We start from the raw sequence: 16,536 nt of genomic DNA on the forward strand, positions 1-16,536 counted from the left end.
TAAAGGAAGTAACTGATCTGTTAGCTGCAAGGAATTTCTGTAATCTGAGAACAATGTCACTAAGAAGGAGTGGAAGGTAAAGGAGTCGTGAGATGACATGCCGGGGAGGGAACACATTAACATGTACAGCTCCTGGCAGCTTATGAGAAGCCTAATACTTGAGCCTGAGAGAAGAGACATGCTGTCTCGGAGGTGAGTTTCACATTAAGTTGCTTTTTGTGTGTTGAAACCAATTTAAATTTTTCTAAACACTGATCACTTCTACTCTTTTTTCTTTTCTTCTTGTGTCAACATGAGGTGGGGGAAAGGCTGGTGCAGGACATACAATGTACTCAGGACTGAACCCTAAACAGACTTTTTCTCTGACACGATTGTCTGCAACATCAACAGCAGGATATTATTTGTGTTCTGGGCAGCTCTTGCCAACATGGAAATATTGTAACCTTTGACCAGAGGAATGAATGAAATCCCTTCAACGAGAAAGAAGGGGGACATGAGCTGGCCTGTGTTTGTCTTGTCTTCACACAACAGGAGTCAGTAGTGAGAACTTTGACAGGTATCACTTATTCCCAGAGACACACCAGGCTGCGGCGATGTCGAACTCACAAGAGCAAAGCCTTGATGAGAATGCAGTGTTCCTGCCGGTGAATGAGTTCTCCCCGGAGTTCCTCCATTGTGAGAAGGAGCGTCAAGCAGTGGAGAGACTCCTAAATGCAGGAACAGAGGCCTTCTACAGCTCCATCGGCACAGAGCGCTCGGGCTGCTTCCTGTCTTCCGAGGAGGTCAGTCAGATATCCAGCTGGGCTCAGGACTATCGCTTTAACCCGCAACAGGTGCAAAGTCAGGAGAATGGAGAGGAACGCAGCTCAGAGATGGAGGACATCTGTTCCACCTACTTCCCTTCCCAATCAGACACACCAGCCCCGGACCTGGATCTGGGCTGGCCTGAAAAAGGCCCCTGGGTGGCAAAGGGAAGCGCTACAGTCCACACTAGCCCTCCCGCTGTAGGAGAACCTCCAGTCAGACAGATCATTAGACAACACTTGCAAAAGGCTGGCCAAGTATGCAAATATTATTTTTTGGAATCAACAAAGCACATTTCTTCATAAGGGTGGAGGTGAAGCTCATCAGTGCTAACTTGAGGAACTGGTATTTTACTTAATTTAATACTTTCAAAACCACCACAATTCAGAGATAAATGTTGTAGTTTTTGCTCCACTATGTTTAATTGGTGAATTTAGTTTCCTTAAAAAATTATAAATAAACTAAAATATGTCAAGCACTGCTTTAGTTAAAACTTTTCAATAGTATATTGAGTATTCAGACATGAAGCAATCTGCACCAGCTACAATATTAAAATGATGCTTAAAGGTTAATACATCGATAAACGATACACATTTTTACTTAATCTGTTTTTACTTAACTCCCTTTCTGCTGCTAATTGCCGTCTGTTCAGTTGTACTCCTGTAAAATCCTCATCACTTATTTCATTGCTACACACATTATTTTTATCTGAGATAAACAATACTATTTCCTCTTTGTGTCAGCCACTTTCTGAATAATCCTGACAATTACATGCTAGATGACATTTTGTGTACTACACAGGTAATTGCCATTGCGACCGACAGATTGACAGATGGTGCCATTATTGGGGATTTACACAATGCTGCTTCACGGGGTGTCCCTGTCTACATTATCCTGAACCAGAGGTCCATTCAAGAGAACTTCACGCTGAACAGGCTCAGGCATCCGGTGAGTCACCTCCTACAAATCAACACACACCTCTAGCAACTATCTGCTGTTTATGTTTGACATGACAATGAATAAACCAGAGACTTTGTTTTGCCAAAACCAAATACCATCAGTTTAGAAGAGCAGCACAAAGTGTTGTGGGATTCTTTCGAACAAGATTATATCTCAAGGCCTCAGAGTTATTAAAAACTTGACACACTGCAAATTTACTCTTGAGAAGTGTCCTTTACTTTGGCATGCTTACCGTAGGAATGTAACTTGTATTTTTAACGTCTCATAGTTAAACTGGTTGCACAGCATTCATTGTTGCTTGTGTTTCTTTCCAGTGTTGAAATGTCGTACCTGCTGTTGGAACAAAATGAGAACATTTTATTTTCATGAACGAGATCCATGAAATGGATATATAGTGTTGCAGGGATGACGTATTTTTGTAAACCAACCGCAGAATTTAGTATGGCACTGATTCCCTTGACAAAGTTCCAATTTGATTTTTCCATTGGATTTTGGATTATTGCAGAAAATACAAATTCAATAAATTCTGTGGAAAACACGTTCATGACACTTAATCTTCACAAATGAACAACACTTTTATAATTTTTGAAGCGGGAATGCAATCCCCAGAAGTAAAAACATTAAGCTGTAAACAAACTACGCCACGGTTGCATGAGTGCAGCAACAAGGCTGTAAAAGTCAGCGTGACGACGACATTTTGGAGTCTCATTTAGGCAAGACCCTCAAAAGTTTCTAAATTCACGAGAGGGTACTGACATATTTTATATTGTAGAAACCCAATGTCTTAAGCTTAGAAATAAGCTTAGAAATATGACTAATTTATGCAGCACATTATAATTAGGGAAATCACTTTGTTGTGTTAATTATAATCACACTGGTATGCCTTGACTATAACAACCTGATGCACAAGTCTTAGCAATGCTAAGACTTGTTGATTGGTCTATCCAGCACATTTGATAGGTTGCCATGAAATTTGATAAAGATACCTGTGATGCCCAGAGGATGAACCCTAGAGACTTTGGTGAAATGTCTCAACCATTATTGAATTGATCTGCAGTACATTTAGTACACACATTCATGCCCCCTCAGGATAAATAGTAACAACTTGTAACATTTCACTTACCAGCATCATCAGGTCAAATACTTTGGTTTATGACTAAATACCTGCAACTATACTACAACTGCTAAGGTTAGCATGGTAACACTCTAAAATAAGACAGTGAACATGGTAAACATTAAATGTAAACTGAAATATAAAATATATCAGGATGTTTTGCATTGTCACTGCAAGCATGCTAGCGTGCTGATGTTAGCATTTAGCTCAAAGCCCCTAGCATAATATAACATAGGCTGTAGACTCCTGTACAAATACAAACTCCGTCTATGACAGGATATTACACTATGTTCAATCCGTCATGGATAAACTCTATGTTTCAGTGTTCTCAAGTTTCTAGAATTTCAACTTAAGTTTGTGATTTGGCAGAACATGCGGGTCCGTGTTCTTGGAGGGAAAACCTTCTGTTCAAAGACGGGAAGAACGGTGGTCGGGGAAATGAAAGACAAGTTCCTTCTGGTGGATTTAGAGACAGTGATTCATGGCAGCTACAGGTAAGCAGTCTTTTCTTTTCGCTCATTTATTTTACATCGCACACACTTGAGAGTGTTGTAACGCGCTGTCTTTGCACTCTGCAGCCTCACGTGGACAGACGCCCACCTGCACCGGCAGCTGATCACTGTTCTAAGCGGCCCAGTTGTTGAATCATTTGATAGGGAGTTCAGGATCCTTTTTGCTTCATCGCTTCCCATCCCAGACACATGGAGCTTTGCAGGTATTCATGTCAATGTGCCTCATCAGCTGAAAGAGCGCTCAGATCTTGGGTTTAAAAGACTTCACCATTTGGAGCCTGAGATGTTCAACCCTCCATCCCCACCTGCCGATTACCTCCTGGACTGGGAAGCCATGGGTGTTATCCAGAGAAACCGCTGCTTCCCGGAAAGTCCTATTGATCAGCATGAGGAAATCATGGACAAGGAAATCCCACTGCAGAGCAAAATGCTGTTTATGAACAACACACCCATTGTGGAAGGTTTCACTAACAATAGAAACCAGTTTGTTGACAAGAAAAGGTACTCGGATCATCTTGACTTTAAGGTGCAATATATGCGATTCAGAGCGTAGCAACAAACAACTATTTGCTATCTAAATTATAGAGGAGTAATATCTAACTCAGCAGAGAATGAAGTCGCTCTTCCTCTGTGTGTGTCGAAATCCAAGCATCTCCTTTTCGTGCTTTTTTATGCACATTTTGACATGTGTACATGGCCCACTGGCGAGTTCACAGTTGTCTGCTCTGCACTGCATTCATATGGCGGTTAGCGCTCGTCGTGGAAACGTAGTGCCCCCCATCCCGTTCCCCGTCAGGTAAACACTATTAGCTCTGTCCGCACTTTTGCCGGTTTGCGCTGTCTGAACCGTTAGCTGCGAGTCACCAGCTCAGTTGTTGCCATGTTGGAAGCCTTTGAAAGGCAATGGAGATGCTCCCAATATTGTATATTGCACCTTTAATCAATCTAAGTTGTCTTTTTACCAATCATACAGGTATACTGTATGATTTACTTTGACATTTATGCAAATACAACTTATGCAATACAGTATGTTTTTGTTATATTTTTACTATCATTTACCTGGTAATGAAACTTGCACCCAAATATTGAAAGATGTTTCATGTTTGTTTTAATTCTTTGTGTAATTTTTCCCATGTAGCACAGCATAGTTGTGATATGTTGTGCTCCATGTTGTCCACTTTTTCTATTTATTTCTCTCTTTGTATGTGACAGGGTAAATGAAAACACCTCTCGAGTCACAAACAACAAGCCAGATGAATCTACAACTTTCAAGTGAGTCTTGTTACTGCCAATTCTGTCATTATACTGATTAAGAGTATTGGATCTTTTCTTTTTCTGCTAACAATAAAGGTAGATCTTTTTCCAGGGATCTTGATCATTTTCATAGCAACACACAGCCCTGGCTAACAGACCCGACAACTCAAGAAAGAATGAAAAGGTAACGCCAAAAAGATAAATGAAACACACTGAATGATGATGATTGATATATCATATCTAAAAATATTTTTTTTTTCTGCTGCAGGGGGGAACACATAATACATAAAGCCATTCACAGGCAATTCTCCATTGAGAACAGCACCAATTTAGATGACCAAAAAACTACAAGACTTATTGATGATAAAGCAACAGAACCAACGCACGATATAGTCATACTTTCCTCTTCTCGGAGAAGAGAGCGATCAAGGACGGAGGCCGTTTTGGAAGAAAAGAGCGACGTAAAAGAAACAAGCTCCAAAGTGGAGAACACACCATCTTCGAGAGTAAGTAACTCCCTTTTCGGTCAAAACACTTTCGTTAAACTAGAGAAAAGAATTTGAGAAATGTCTCTCCTCACAGAAACCTCTAATCCTGAGGATGCCACAATCTGAGAACTTCAGCTCTCTGAGTGACATTATGAAGAAGATTCAGCCTCGGCAGAGCACTTCAGGACTGCTCCGGAAAGGATCAAAGGCCGCTCTATCAGAACTGAGCCAGTCCATGATGGAGCTGAGCGTACCCAACCCGGATAATGGCCGAGTCCCGTTGCCCAGGTTTAAGGCCAGTGTAAGTGTGTGGATACGTTGTGTTCTTCTGGGATGGAGGAAGAGATACTGCTTACATAAATACCTGTATTTCTCACAGAGATTTATTTTTAATTCACGAAGAATAACTTGAATCCTTGATTCAATTTATTGAACTTGAGCACATTATTCTTATGTTTTTTGTTGACATCAATCTCTTGTTTCCTTGGCAGGGCTTTGACCCGGATTATATGACACCAGCTCTTGCCCTGATGAGGAAGAGGAACGAAGAGTTAAAACCTTCATTGTACAGAACTCCCAAAAACTTTCTGCCCAGAGAGAGGCCTCGCAGCTCCAGTTATGGACTCTGGAGGAGCTCACTGGCAGAGACAAAGGGAGAACAGGAATGAGCAGCGAGGAAACAAATACATGAGCAATATGTTCTGCAGTAACCTCTTCTGCCACTCAGGGAAATGCAGCTTCCATTAACTGATAGTTATAACCTCTGCAGTGTTAATTACCCAAGGTATGCCCCAAAACAGGCTGTGACTTGGAGAATACAATAATTGTTATACATGCAGGATGTACCAGTTCTATCTGTTGATTTAATGTACCACTGCATTTGATGGTTTGATGTTTTACTGCATACAGTGTGTTTGATGAAAGGTTTATTTTTGAATATGTTTTAATAAATATAATTGTTCTGTTATTGCTGCTCACAAAAAATAAGGCATTAGATAAATGTAATAAATGGCTTTAAAGGAAGATGTTGAGCGTGCTGATAAGATGGTAGAAAGTCCAATGTCGAAAGAGACAACAGGCCTGTTGCTAACAGTAACACAACTGAATAAGTGAAGTTGTGTAAAAAAAATTATAGATTTTTCAAAGTACGTTCAAAGGGTTTGAATGGCTGCATTGACCTATGATCTTAGTATTTTAAAGAAAAATGTCAAAAAAGAAAGGACCTGAGTATTAAAGGTTTGCTGGAGATAGAAATGGGAATAACTATGATAATATAATAGTTTACAATACCCAAAGGAATAAGAACAATATTCCCAAACATCTCACAAGCAAAGGTACATTTCATGGAAATGATTCCATACTTTGTTTCATTGTTAGCAGCCTAAATCAATCCAAATAAAGTCAATGCAATACTCCAGTCCAGTAGGGGGCAGTACGCTTCTTTCACGTCACTGTGTAGACTGCTAAAATGCAGAAGAAGACGAAATCACGGAAGCACATGGTCACCAACACTAGAGTGGAGATGTGGAGATCCAACTCAACTTGATATTACAATTTTCATTTGCCATTATCGCTAGATATCAACATTGACGTTCACCGGTGTAGTTTTTTAATCATTCTTCGTAAACGCGAAGCAAACGCGTTTGATTAATTTCCATCATGGGTCGAACAAAAAGGTGCGTTTGGCTGAAGTTACCTCAAACCGGAGTTGTTTGTATGTTTAAAGTAATGGCTATGCTAACGTTAAACGTAGTCGCTTTACACGGTTTACTCTGGTTTATTGTGGACATTAACAGGACATTGTGTTCAAGTACCTTTTTAGTTTACGGTTGTTGAAGTCTGATAAGTCCTAATTCTTTTCATCATATTCTAGTTATTTAAACAGCATCTGCATGTTTCAGAGCAGAGCTTCAAGTTGACCCCTTTCTTTTGTATTTTATTGCTCAGGGTTATAAAGACACCCAGGCTAAAAAAGACCGAGCAATTTGATGAAAATGACCCTGAAGCCTACAAGAACATGCCTGTCCCTGACAAGGTAAGAGGAGCCAAAAGAAGATCCTGAAGTGTATAAGGCTGATGGAAAGGTCCATTACAGCAAGCACACGTGTGTTTAAATTATATGTACAATATGATTCCAGTTAGACAGAGTTGCATGACATAAACATGTTTTAAAGAGTCAATGGTGCTATTGTATTACTACAATATCGTACACAGTATGTTGTTGAACATCTAATACTCGAGGTTCAACATACTCAGAGAAAAAATAAGTTTGTATTATGCTGTGTAACAGATGTTGATTATATTAATTGGTACCATAACAACTTCACAATAATATATCAAAAGGGTCATATCAAGCCTATTTTTCCGTTCATATTTGTAGTTTGGGGTTTCTAAGTAAAAAAAATTTATTAACATTGTTTTTCTAACATTGTCTATCTGAAAACAAAATTCCTGTAAATGACAAGTTGGCTGTCACTGGCTTGTGGGATAAATATGGTGCACCTTTGCAAGCATAGTTCTCAAGCCAAGCTACACAATACTCAGCTGGGGTATGTCATAATGAGCCTGCATGTGACAAAGGAAGCGGAGACTCATCTGAATGACTTGTTGAATAACATGTCTGATCAATGCAGCCCACAAAAACTGACTGGGTTGTCTTAGTTCACAGTTTGTGGGTTGGTAGGCAATCCAGATTCGTATGTGCACGGGCACTAAAATAAAGAGTTTTTATGATAAGTCCCCTTATAATATCGTTCGATACAGTGCACACAAATGTAACTCAATCTAGAGCTGAGCAATATTAGCAAATCAAATATTTCTCTATTTTCTATAAGGGAGGTGATTTCCCAAAAGTCAGAGCCCACAGCGACATAAACAGTCAAAGGTTATGACGGTGTTATTATCATGGCTACCTGATCTAAAAAGCAAAAGCGATGTGTATATCAACTACACACTTACCTTTTAGATTATTATGTTTTTCTTATTTTATGGCAGTGTTATCCCACCTGTACGTCAGGGCATCTGCTTTGTTTATCATAACTGTCAGTGATGGGTTGCTTCTTTTACACACTGATTTTCTATCAGTCAATCTATCAATACTGTAATATCAACAATGTTGGCTCCGTTATACAGTATTACATCTAAACTAAAGGTGACTGGTATGTCTAAGTAGGCGAAACTGGGGAATAATCATTTAAAACTTTTTTTATACCTTTAAGTTCTTATAGTGGCCACAATCTGGTGATATGTAATCTAATACCATCAACAAACTATTTTGGTGTTGTAGTTTCTCTCAACAGTCGGATATGAACACGTTTCCTCTTCATTTCAGAAATCGTCCCAGTACACAAAGGACAAAATTGATGATTTTCACGATGACAAGATTGCAGTAAGTTTACCTCAATAGTAGATCGTTGGGACATTTATGGGGCTTCTGTTTTTAATTTTTTCTTAACTTATTTTTTGCTGCGGTCTCTTTCCCACAGAAACTTCTCGCCAGTGGTGTTCAACTGGAGAGCGACGAGGAGGAAATGGATGATGAGGTGATGACTTGTGTGTTCATTTTGGATTTATCTTCAGAAGACGAATGTAGTTCAGGAATAAATTCTAAATGCTCAGCTGAATTTCACAGGAGGAAGTGATGGCCCTGGACGATTCAGAGGATGATGATGATGACGATGACGAGGAGGAGGGGACAGACATGGAGAGTGATCTTGAGGGCAAAAAAGAAGACGGTAAACATAAAAACATCAGTTTATGTCCAGGATTGGTTTTGATGTCATTCTGGCTTATTTAACTGTAACTTTGTTGTCTTCCTCAGATCTTCCTAATGAAATGGCGTGGGGCACCAAGAAGAAGATGTTCTACGACTCTGACTACGTCAGCACCAGTAAGCATCTTTTATCTCCAACATTATTATTGGAGCAATTCATGATGACGTTGTTGTTTGTGTGGCTAACCTTTGCTTATGCTAAATTTAAATTGTGTTCTTACAGAGGGGAGATCTCAAGATGAGTTGGCAGCTGAGGAACAAGAGGAAGAAGAAGAGGCTAAAGTTATCCAAAAACGATTAGCTGCAAATCTGAGCGAGGAGGATTATGATTTAAACTTTCTTAAGGTATTTTGTTGTGGTTAATCTCTCCTGTACACATGCAGTTTCAACATGTGATGATAGAATGGTGTTATTCCTCCGCGCACATGATAGTTGGGTGGGAGGTGTCTGTCGATTCGTCTTCAGGAACGTGATATCTCAGGACCGCCTTTAGCGAATGTCTTCAAATTTGGCACATACGTCCACCTGGACTCAAGGATGAACTGTGACCTGACAAAACACACTATTCACCCAAACCCAATAATTCATTTGCTAATTATGACAATTTCACACACGCGTCTAATAGGATAAGATGATATTTTGAACAGGCATGGGGTAAAAACTGCAATGTGACTGGTTGATGAGGCTGTAATTCTAATTTGGTGATTGCAATTGTTCTATGTGTCTAAATGAAGGAATTTGCTGTGGAGAAAGATGAAAACAAGACTGTAGAAAAAGAAGAGAGGATTGTGAAAGACCTGAAGCAGATGTCTCAGAAAGAGAAAATGAAACTTTTAAAAAAGGAGTCACCAGAGCTGCTTGAACTTATTCAGGACTTCAAAGCAAAGGTAAAACACAAGCAAGGGACCAAAACACTTCTGCAAAATAACCTCAGGTTGAATTTGCCAAAAGATTTTAATGCAGTTGCCACAGACCAACATGTAATTGATGTAAATTGTTTTTGTATGTACTTGACATATGCAGCTCAATGAACTAAAGGATGAGCTGCAGCCTCTCGTGGAGATGGTAAAGGAGGGAAAGATTCCACCAGGAAAGGTGAGCGCATGTAATTCAATTTCCAGCTGTGAATTTGTCATCAGATGGAATTTTAAAGGCTATGATTGTAGTTTTTGTAATAACAAAGTATGAAATTATGAAGTCGCTCATTGTGATTAAGTTCTTCAGATGACTGTAATCTCAACAACTGTTAGATTGGTTCTTTCTTTTTTATAATAGCTATTGTGAGCTGTATTAATACGAGAAAGGTGAACTGCTGTGTTGAATGTTTGTAGTGTATATTTGTGTTTGGGAGTAAAAATATTAATAATATTATATAAAAACAAAAATGAATAATGTCATGTTGCTATGGCAATCCAGTATGTGACTCTGAAAAATATTCTTCCTGTTTTCCAAAGGGTGCCGACTACCTCAAGACAAAACAGCAACTGTATCTGAAGTAAGTTATAATGTGATTGTAACGACATGTTGCAGAATCCATCATCGTCCTTCATTGAACGGCTCATGATTCTTTCCTCCCACAGTTACTGCACAAACATCAGTTTTTACTTGGTGCTGAAGGCGAAACGAATCCCTGCTCATAACCATCCAGTGATTGAAAGACTGCTGACCTACAGAAATGTAAGCCAACACATTGACATACAGCATCACTGGAAGTATTTTCACCTTGTATGTCAAGAAAACTGTCGAATTACTTTTAATTATTTTGGACAGCATCCTTTGGTGTCGCTGTTTTTTGATACAATTATATATTTCGGTGGGATTCAGGGGATCAAGAAGTATCTCCTCTATACACACAACCATATTGGTTGCAACCCTCTGTCTTACTGACTCTTCAATTCCTGTCTGCAGCTCATCAATGAGCTCGGTTCAGTGGATGCTCGGCTTGCACCTCAGTTTCGCAAGCTGCTAGCTGGTGTGGGCAAAGAAAAGACCACCAGCAGACCAGCAAAGGGCCAGAAGACCAGAGTCGCCAGCAAGATGGAAAAGGTGAGATTTGTTTTGTTTTTTTCTCGCTTTGCTGGTGTTTCACATTAAATGGTAATGAGTTCACGTCGCTTTGCAGGTTTCTGGAGATGCTCCGCCTGAGGTTGAGGAGGACTCGGACTCAGACCTGGACGAGGAAGCGGCTCTGCGTTTCTACAGAGAAGTGGAGGAGCGGTCAAAATTGAAGAGAAAGATCATTGTCCCAGAAGCTGAAGAGTAAGTGGGATCTGAGTCTTTAAAATAGCAGTTGGGCCAAAATCAACTGGGAATCTGATACATTTTCAATGTGTTGCAGGATGGAGGTGAAAGAAGATGATGAGGAGGAGGATGATCCAGATGCTAAGAGAGGAATCACTTACCAGGTACAGAGTTACAGTCGAGATTAACTTAATATTCAAAATGAACAGAGTACAGGTAAAATGTATATTTTGTTTTTTGGGTCATGAGTGTGCCTACTGGGAAACTAAAAGTACATCAGAGCAAGCTTACAAATGTTTTATTCCTCAATATAGTTCAACATGTGAATTATTCCCTCACACGTATTCATTTAATGCATTTACATGTTTAACCGTCATTGCTGAATAGTTTTTCTAATAATGTGCCTCTACCTATTCCACAGATGGCCAAGAACAAGGGGCTAACACCCAAGAGGAAGAAAATTGATCGTAATCCCAGAGTCAAGCACAGAGAGAAGTTCAGACGAGCCAAAATCCGCAGAAAGGGCCAGGTTTGTACTCCGCACCTTGATGAGACCTTTTTTTATTACACCGCTAAAGTGCATCATGAAGCTTCTGAGAACTGTCGGCTCATCAGTTTGAATCGAGAGTATATGTGGCTGTGTTGAACACGTTCTTTTCATCTTCACCAGGTGCGAGATGTTCGTCGGGAGGAGACAAGATACAGCGGAGAGCTGTCTGGTATTCGTGCTGGTGTCAAGAAGAGCGTCAAACTTAAGTAGCGATGCAAGAATCTCAAGTAGAATCCCAGGAATGAAATTTAAATCTTTCTTATAGGTGTGTAGTAAAAGCATGTCACTGAATTATTCAGCTGTCAATAATTGCTGTTGTAAAGTCATCCAAAATTGTTTTCATTTTCTACAATCATTGCGCAATGCTAATAAACATTGAATACACTTTCAAACTTGTTCAGAGATGCCATCATACCGTAGCGGTCTGTTTTTAGAGCACATTAAAAGTACAAGTGAAGCTATCATCATTTTGTTAATAGTTCTAATTATTACTGAAGTTATGCAACCTTACAGTAAAACAGCATAACAGGCAATTAGGAGGAAGCCAAACTCCAGATCGGGTAAGAGCACGGAGAGCGTACAGCTTAACTCAAACATGCAGTGTTGATGATCAGTCAACTTCCTTGTTGAGTTATGAACTTGTTGTGTGCTGATGTCAGGTTGCTCACTATCCTCTCCTCGATCTCCACTTCATTCTTCACATCCTCATCTGTGATGATCAGCTCAGCCTGAGTTTCGGGGGTCACCACCACCACATAACCCCGTCTCGAGTCCAGCACGTTGGCCACTACTGCCTGGTGCCTGTAGGTGTCCAGAGCCCGTCGAGCCTTTTGCAGCAGGATGGTCGAATCTGTCTCCAGCTTAAATGATATGACAAAAGCTTGAGGTGCCCAGTCTTTCACCAGCGGGGACAGTATTTTAGGGACCATGTTCATGCTGAGCTAAAAGAGAGAAGAAAAACGTATATTCTCATTAATTACAAGGTTAAGAGTCTACAGCTAGCAGCTCTTTGAGGCTTAAATAAATAATTTTGCATGTATATTTGCTAGAACTTGTATTTTCTCACTCACTTGTAGTGGTCCATTGGAAGACTGGATTTTGTGTTCAGGCATCTCAGATGCTGGGATATAGAAATCGGACACAGCTGCAGCCAAGTAAAACATGGCTTTGGATCCTGAGTGCAGAATACGGAGTTATGAACAATATGCCAGATAAGAGCCACAAACCCAACCTGTAAGTAGTTGTTAATCTGTACCTATTGTGCTGAGTGCCTGTGCTGCTGCTTTGAGTAGATGCAGATACTCGGACAGAGTGCTGAACTCGATGGGCAGAAGGAGTTTGCCTTCTTTCATTTCCTGGTATCGCTTCAGCGCTTTGGCAATGTTGGGAAGCACCTGCTGGTTAACCACCACCTCACCAGAGTTATTGGATGCTCCTTCACCGCCACTGAACTTCAGGGCCTCCAGCATGTTTACGTTTGAGAATATTCGTGTGTAGGGGTAAAGGGAGCGATGCCTGTGTAGGAAGATGACAGCGTAGCCTGAATCTATGAAATACTCTGCTGAGGAGGCTCCTCGTCTGCCGCTGCTGAAGTTATCGAGGAAACGAACAGTGCGGGACTCCAGGGGCACTTTGGTGCCCCCAGATGTGATGAGAACCACCCTGCGACCTGCTGCTGCATGATCCCTGGCGAACGCAGCCATCTTCTCTTTGACCTCCTCGACATGGGAGGGAACGGCAAATTCTTCAGCTAACTTCCCGTCAATGGAAGATATTCTGGGTTTAGCCATCACCTATTGAGAGAGAGGGCAACATGAGAAAAAAATTCACACAGCTTTACAAATTGCATACTTTTTACTTTTAGCACATACTGCTGCTGCCCAGACAAAGTACGTACTGTTGAAATTGGTATGCATTCAACTGGGACAGACTACTTAACATTGCACCTTGACCCTCTCTCATATTTGCTGTGCAGAGGATTGTCGGTCAGATTAGCCAGAAAGGCATGCTGGCTTGCATACTGTAGGAATCAAACTGATGCAGTAGGACATTGTGGTATCTTGTACATACTGCATTTGATATACTATGTATTCGGGCATACTACATCTTTCTTTTTGAGATACTAAAGAGTATGGATGTATGGGTATTTGAGCACACAGTATGTTGCAATTGAATGCATACTACATGCAACAGGATGTACTTTGTAACAGCAGCTGTGGTGTGTTTCTAGCCTACTAAAAAAAAGTATGTTAGTATGGTATTGGAACAGTCAGTGTAGCAGAGTAGTGATGGACGAATATTTAACTTACAGTTAGCGATATAGCTACATCTAAAGGATTTAAAGATATAGCAATCAAAGTTACAGATATCTTTAAAAATAAACAAAAAATATATTCCAGTTATTGCCGATATCTTTATTTACCATTCTGACTAGTGGTAATACAATTGCGGCACAATTAAACGCTATAATGGATATATCTAACATGTAACATTTTCTAATTACAGGTTAAGGTCGTTAACACGACTTGCAATAACACACCACGTTACGTTAACGTTATTGCCGTTAGACAATCATTTGCCACCGTGATAACACCCGGAATGCAGTAAAACAACGCTTGTATCATCACAATAATTCAAGATAAAACTGCGAAATGTCCTACTTTATATTCCGAGGTTGTTTCTCGGACGACTTCTTCACAACAACTTCTGTACTTCCTGGAACCACTGAGCTGAATTCTTTGGTCTTTATAAATACAAAAGAAACCCGTCAGCGCCCCCGGTGGCCGTAGACGGTACTGCCGCCACCACCACCCATGGTATTTATGAGTCAGGTCAAATATGCGTCAATTATGGTTTTTCACTTTCATATAATATGTCTGACTGTGAACATTAGCATCACCAGTGGCGCACACAGACACGCAGAAGGGAAATTCCTCTTTATATTTATAGATAACTGGACTGTCCTCACTGACTCATCAAGTGACATAAACACATCGTGTTTGACGTTGTCCTGGAGTATTATGGGCTCAACTTCTCTTATAATAACTCTTAGTCTCCTTCGACGCTTATTTTTGTGAATAGTTTTAAAAGTTCTCACTTCCTCAACAATGCTAGTGTACGATGCACAGTTGATTATAGGCTACATCGATTTTCTGGTGAGTTTTGCAATTTACTCTTTATGAAAGGAGGAAATGTTATTTATTTATTTGAATCTCCCATGTTTCGAGATTTATATCTAAAATTGCAGGTACACACTTTACAGTGAAATACCAAGGACTCGCTGAATAAACTATAGTTTATTCTTTGTGTGTGTGTTTTAAACTCATTGAGATTATGTTACAAAATTCATAAAGGCTAGACGAGCTTGTTAGTCGTCACATTGGATCTTCACTAGGTTATTAAACACATAATACACTTCTTAGATCTTGCTCTTGGCCTATTTGTTATGTTTTAATTCATCATATATTTTTCTTTTGACTCGATCAAGTTATCTATCTATGTGACCTACGAAAATGCAACATTTCCCCCTGCAGAGACCGTCATGATGGACTAAATGAGCAGGGGAAATGTTGCTTTGCTGAATGTTGGAGGGGGGATTTGGATGGGAATTAAAGACTGGTGTGAAAACCACTGCGGAGGTTTATTGTAAATAATATCTTTCCGACCGAATGTACGGTTTTACATGTAGTGTCTCAGAGAAGCAGCGTTATGAAAACATGTTATGTACACACACTATAAGTATGTGTTTCAATCTAAAGCCGCAACTTGAACAGAAAGGCAAAGAAGTTTTGTTTGAAAATAATTAATAATCATTTATAAGGCAAAGGATCTATTAACAGCAGTCCCACTGATCAACCGACAAGAGGCGCTGTTGCCCTGCCGAACAGACGTTTCACCATGGCTGCTGTCCTTATAACGAAGTTTGATTGTATTGATTAAGCTGATTAGTTTCCGCAGATTACGTTTATAAAAACGAAATGGCCATTTTACTTAGACACCACCAGTTGAATAGACAATTTAAAAGTTGGTTTTGAAAAAAACCCGTGTGTCAGTTCAAGAGCAGACAGGATATTTGAAATTGGAAAAGATGCATACAATCTGAAAACGACCAAAGGCAATACAATACAAACTAGCTGCTATCAGAAAGGAAGATCATTTAAAATCAAACAGGCCAATAGCAAAATATAGATCAAATATTTAGTTTATAATCAACTGTCAACAAGGATCCGTGTATAGGTTTTATATGGGACTTTTTTTCAGGCCGAATGTTTCCCATTTTTTTAATTGTCTGCAACTGGAAGATGTAGCCGTGAGACTTTAAAGGACCCAGTTAGTAAAACCATAAAGTCATATTTTAAGGCCTCAAAAGTAAAATATTTCAACACTTTGTCATAAGAATACATTACACAATTAGTATAAAACATAATGCTATAACTCAAATATACCACATAAAAACTTTTAGCTATAAAGTATGGAAAGTAATTTGAGACAAGGTCAACGTGAGCTCATTGGACTGCTGAAGACCAGGGCTGCAGTTCCCATTGAGGACATTGAGGTCATGTCCTTGTTTTTTTTTCCTGGAAATTTAAACTCAAGTGCAGTTTACACTGTACAATGGAGAGTTTGACATGGTGGGATTGTAAAGGGCAATACAAAAAACCTCTCACTTTTAAATAGTATTATTTTTGGGCCAAGAAAATGAATGAATGAATTCAGTACTTCACCACTAGAAAATGAACAGCATTCAAAACAGTAAGGAACTCGGGGACATACTGCACTGAAATTGAAAGAGCAAATGATTATGTTTAGAGAAAGATTTTTTTTCAGCAGTCTGCAAATGA

The 16,536-nt window shown here is 39.7% G+C and overlaps 3 protein-coding genes across 5 annotated transcripts; 2 read left to right on the top strand and 1 right to left on the bottom strand.

Annotated features, from left to right (window-relative positions):
• Positions 1-422: 422 nt before the first annotated feature.
• On the top strand, positions 423-6,418 carry fam83e (family with sequence similarity 83 member E). 2 transcript variants are annotated; one of them, XM_079218174.1, is made up of 9 exons: positions 423-1,061; positions 1,606-1,752; positions 3,248-3,372; positions 3,457-3,891; positions 4,603-4,662; positions 4,745-4,828; positions 4,913-5,150; positions 5,227-5,433; positions 5,624-6,418. In XM_079218174.1, the coding sequence occupies exons 1-9, from the start codon at positions 594-596 to the stop codon at positions 5,798-5,800; spliced, it is 1,941 nt and encodes a 646-aa protein (XP_079074300.1). In that variant the 5' UTR covers positions 423-593; the 3' UTR covers positions 5,801-6,418. The 2 variants fall into 2 exon arrangements, with proteins under 2 accessions (XP_079074300.1, XP_079074301.1); XM_079218175.1 differs by having other exon boundaries at positions 4,757-4,828.
• Positions 6,419-6,663: 245 nt separating this feature from the next.
• On the top strand, positions 6,664-12,282 carry utp3 (UTP3 small subunit processome component). 2 transcript variants are annotated; one of them, XM_079218387.1, is made up of 16 exons: positions 6,664-6,808; positions 7,080-7,167; positions 8,464-8,520; positions 8,618-8,674; positions 8,764-8,866; positions 8,953-9,021; positions 9,128-9,249; positions 9,639-9,791; positions 9,928-9,999; positions 10,359-10,399; positions 10,485-10,581; positions 10,813-10,950; positions 11,027-11,163; positions 11,243-11,309; positions 11,567-11,674; positions 11,816-12,281. In XM_079218387.1, the coding sequence occupies exons 1-16, from the start codon at positions 6,792-6,794 to the stop codon at positions 11,903-11,905; spliced, it is 1,416 nt and encodes a 471-aa protein (XP_079074513.1). In that variant the 5' UTR covers positions 6,664-6,791; the 3' UTR covers positions 11,906-12,281. The 2 variants fall into 2 exon arrangements, with proteins under 2 accessions (XP_079074513.1, XP_079074512.1); XM_079218386.1 differs by having other exon boundaries at positions 11,567-12,282.
• A 1-nt stretch (position 12,283) lies between these two features.
• ppcs (phosphopantothenoylcysteine synthetase) lies at positions 12,284-13,485 on the bottom strand (the record flags this gene model as incomplete). Its single annotated transcript, XM_079218388.1, has 3 exons — positions 12,284-12,636; positions 12,766-12,869; positions 12,951-13,485. 3 exons carry the CDS (start codon positions 13,483-13,485, stop codon positions 12,310-12,312), a joined length of 966 nt encoding a protein of 321 aa, XP_079074514.1. The 3' UTR covers positions 12,284-12,309.
• Positions 13,486-16,536: the final 3,051 nt, after the last annotated feature.

The sequence above is a fragment of the Taurulus bubalis genome, assembly GCF_910589615.1.
Source record: "Taurulus bubalis genome assembly, chromosome: 5".
Lineage (NCBI taxonomy): Eukaryota > Metazoa > Chordata > Actinopteri > Perciformes > Cottidae > Taurulus > Taurulus bubalis.

Excerpts from the sequence above, each read along its gene's own strand:
- fam83e (XM_079218174.1), top strand. The coding sequence starts at position 594 with ATGTCGAACTCACAAGAGCAAAGCCTTGATGAGAATGCAGTGTTCCTG. Across the intron at positions 4,663-4,744 it reads GATGAATCTACAACTTTCAA|ATCTTTTTCCAGGGATCTTG; the intron begins GTGAGTCTTGTT and ends CAATAAAGGTAG. Across the intron at positions 4,829-4,912 it reads ACTCAAGAAAGAATGAAAAG|GGGGGAACACATAATACATA; the intron begins GTAACGCCAAAA and ends TTTCTGCTGCAG.
- utp3 (XM_079218386.1), top strand. Across the intron at positions 8,521-8,617 it reads TTCACGATGACAAGATTGCA|AAACTTCTCGCCAGTGGTGT; the intron begins GTAAGTTTACCT and ends TCTTTCCCACAG. Across the intron at positions 8,675-8,763 it reads AGGAGGAAATGGATGATGAG|GAGGAAGTGATGGCCCTGGA; the intron begins GTGATGACTTGT and ends TGAATTTCACAG.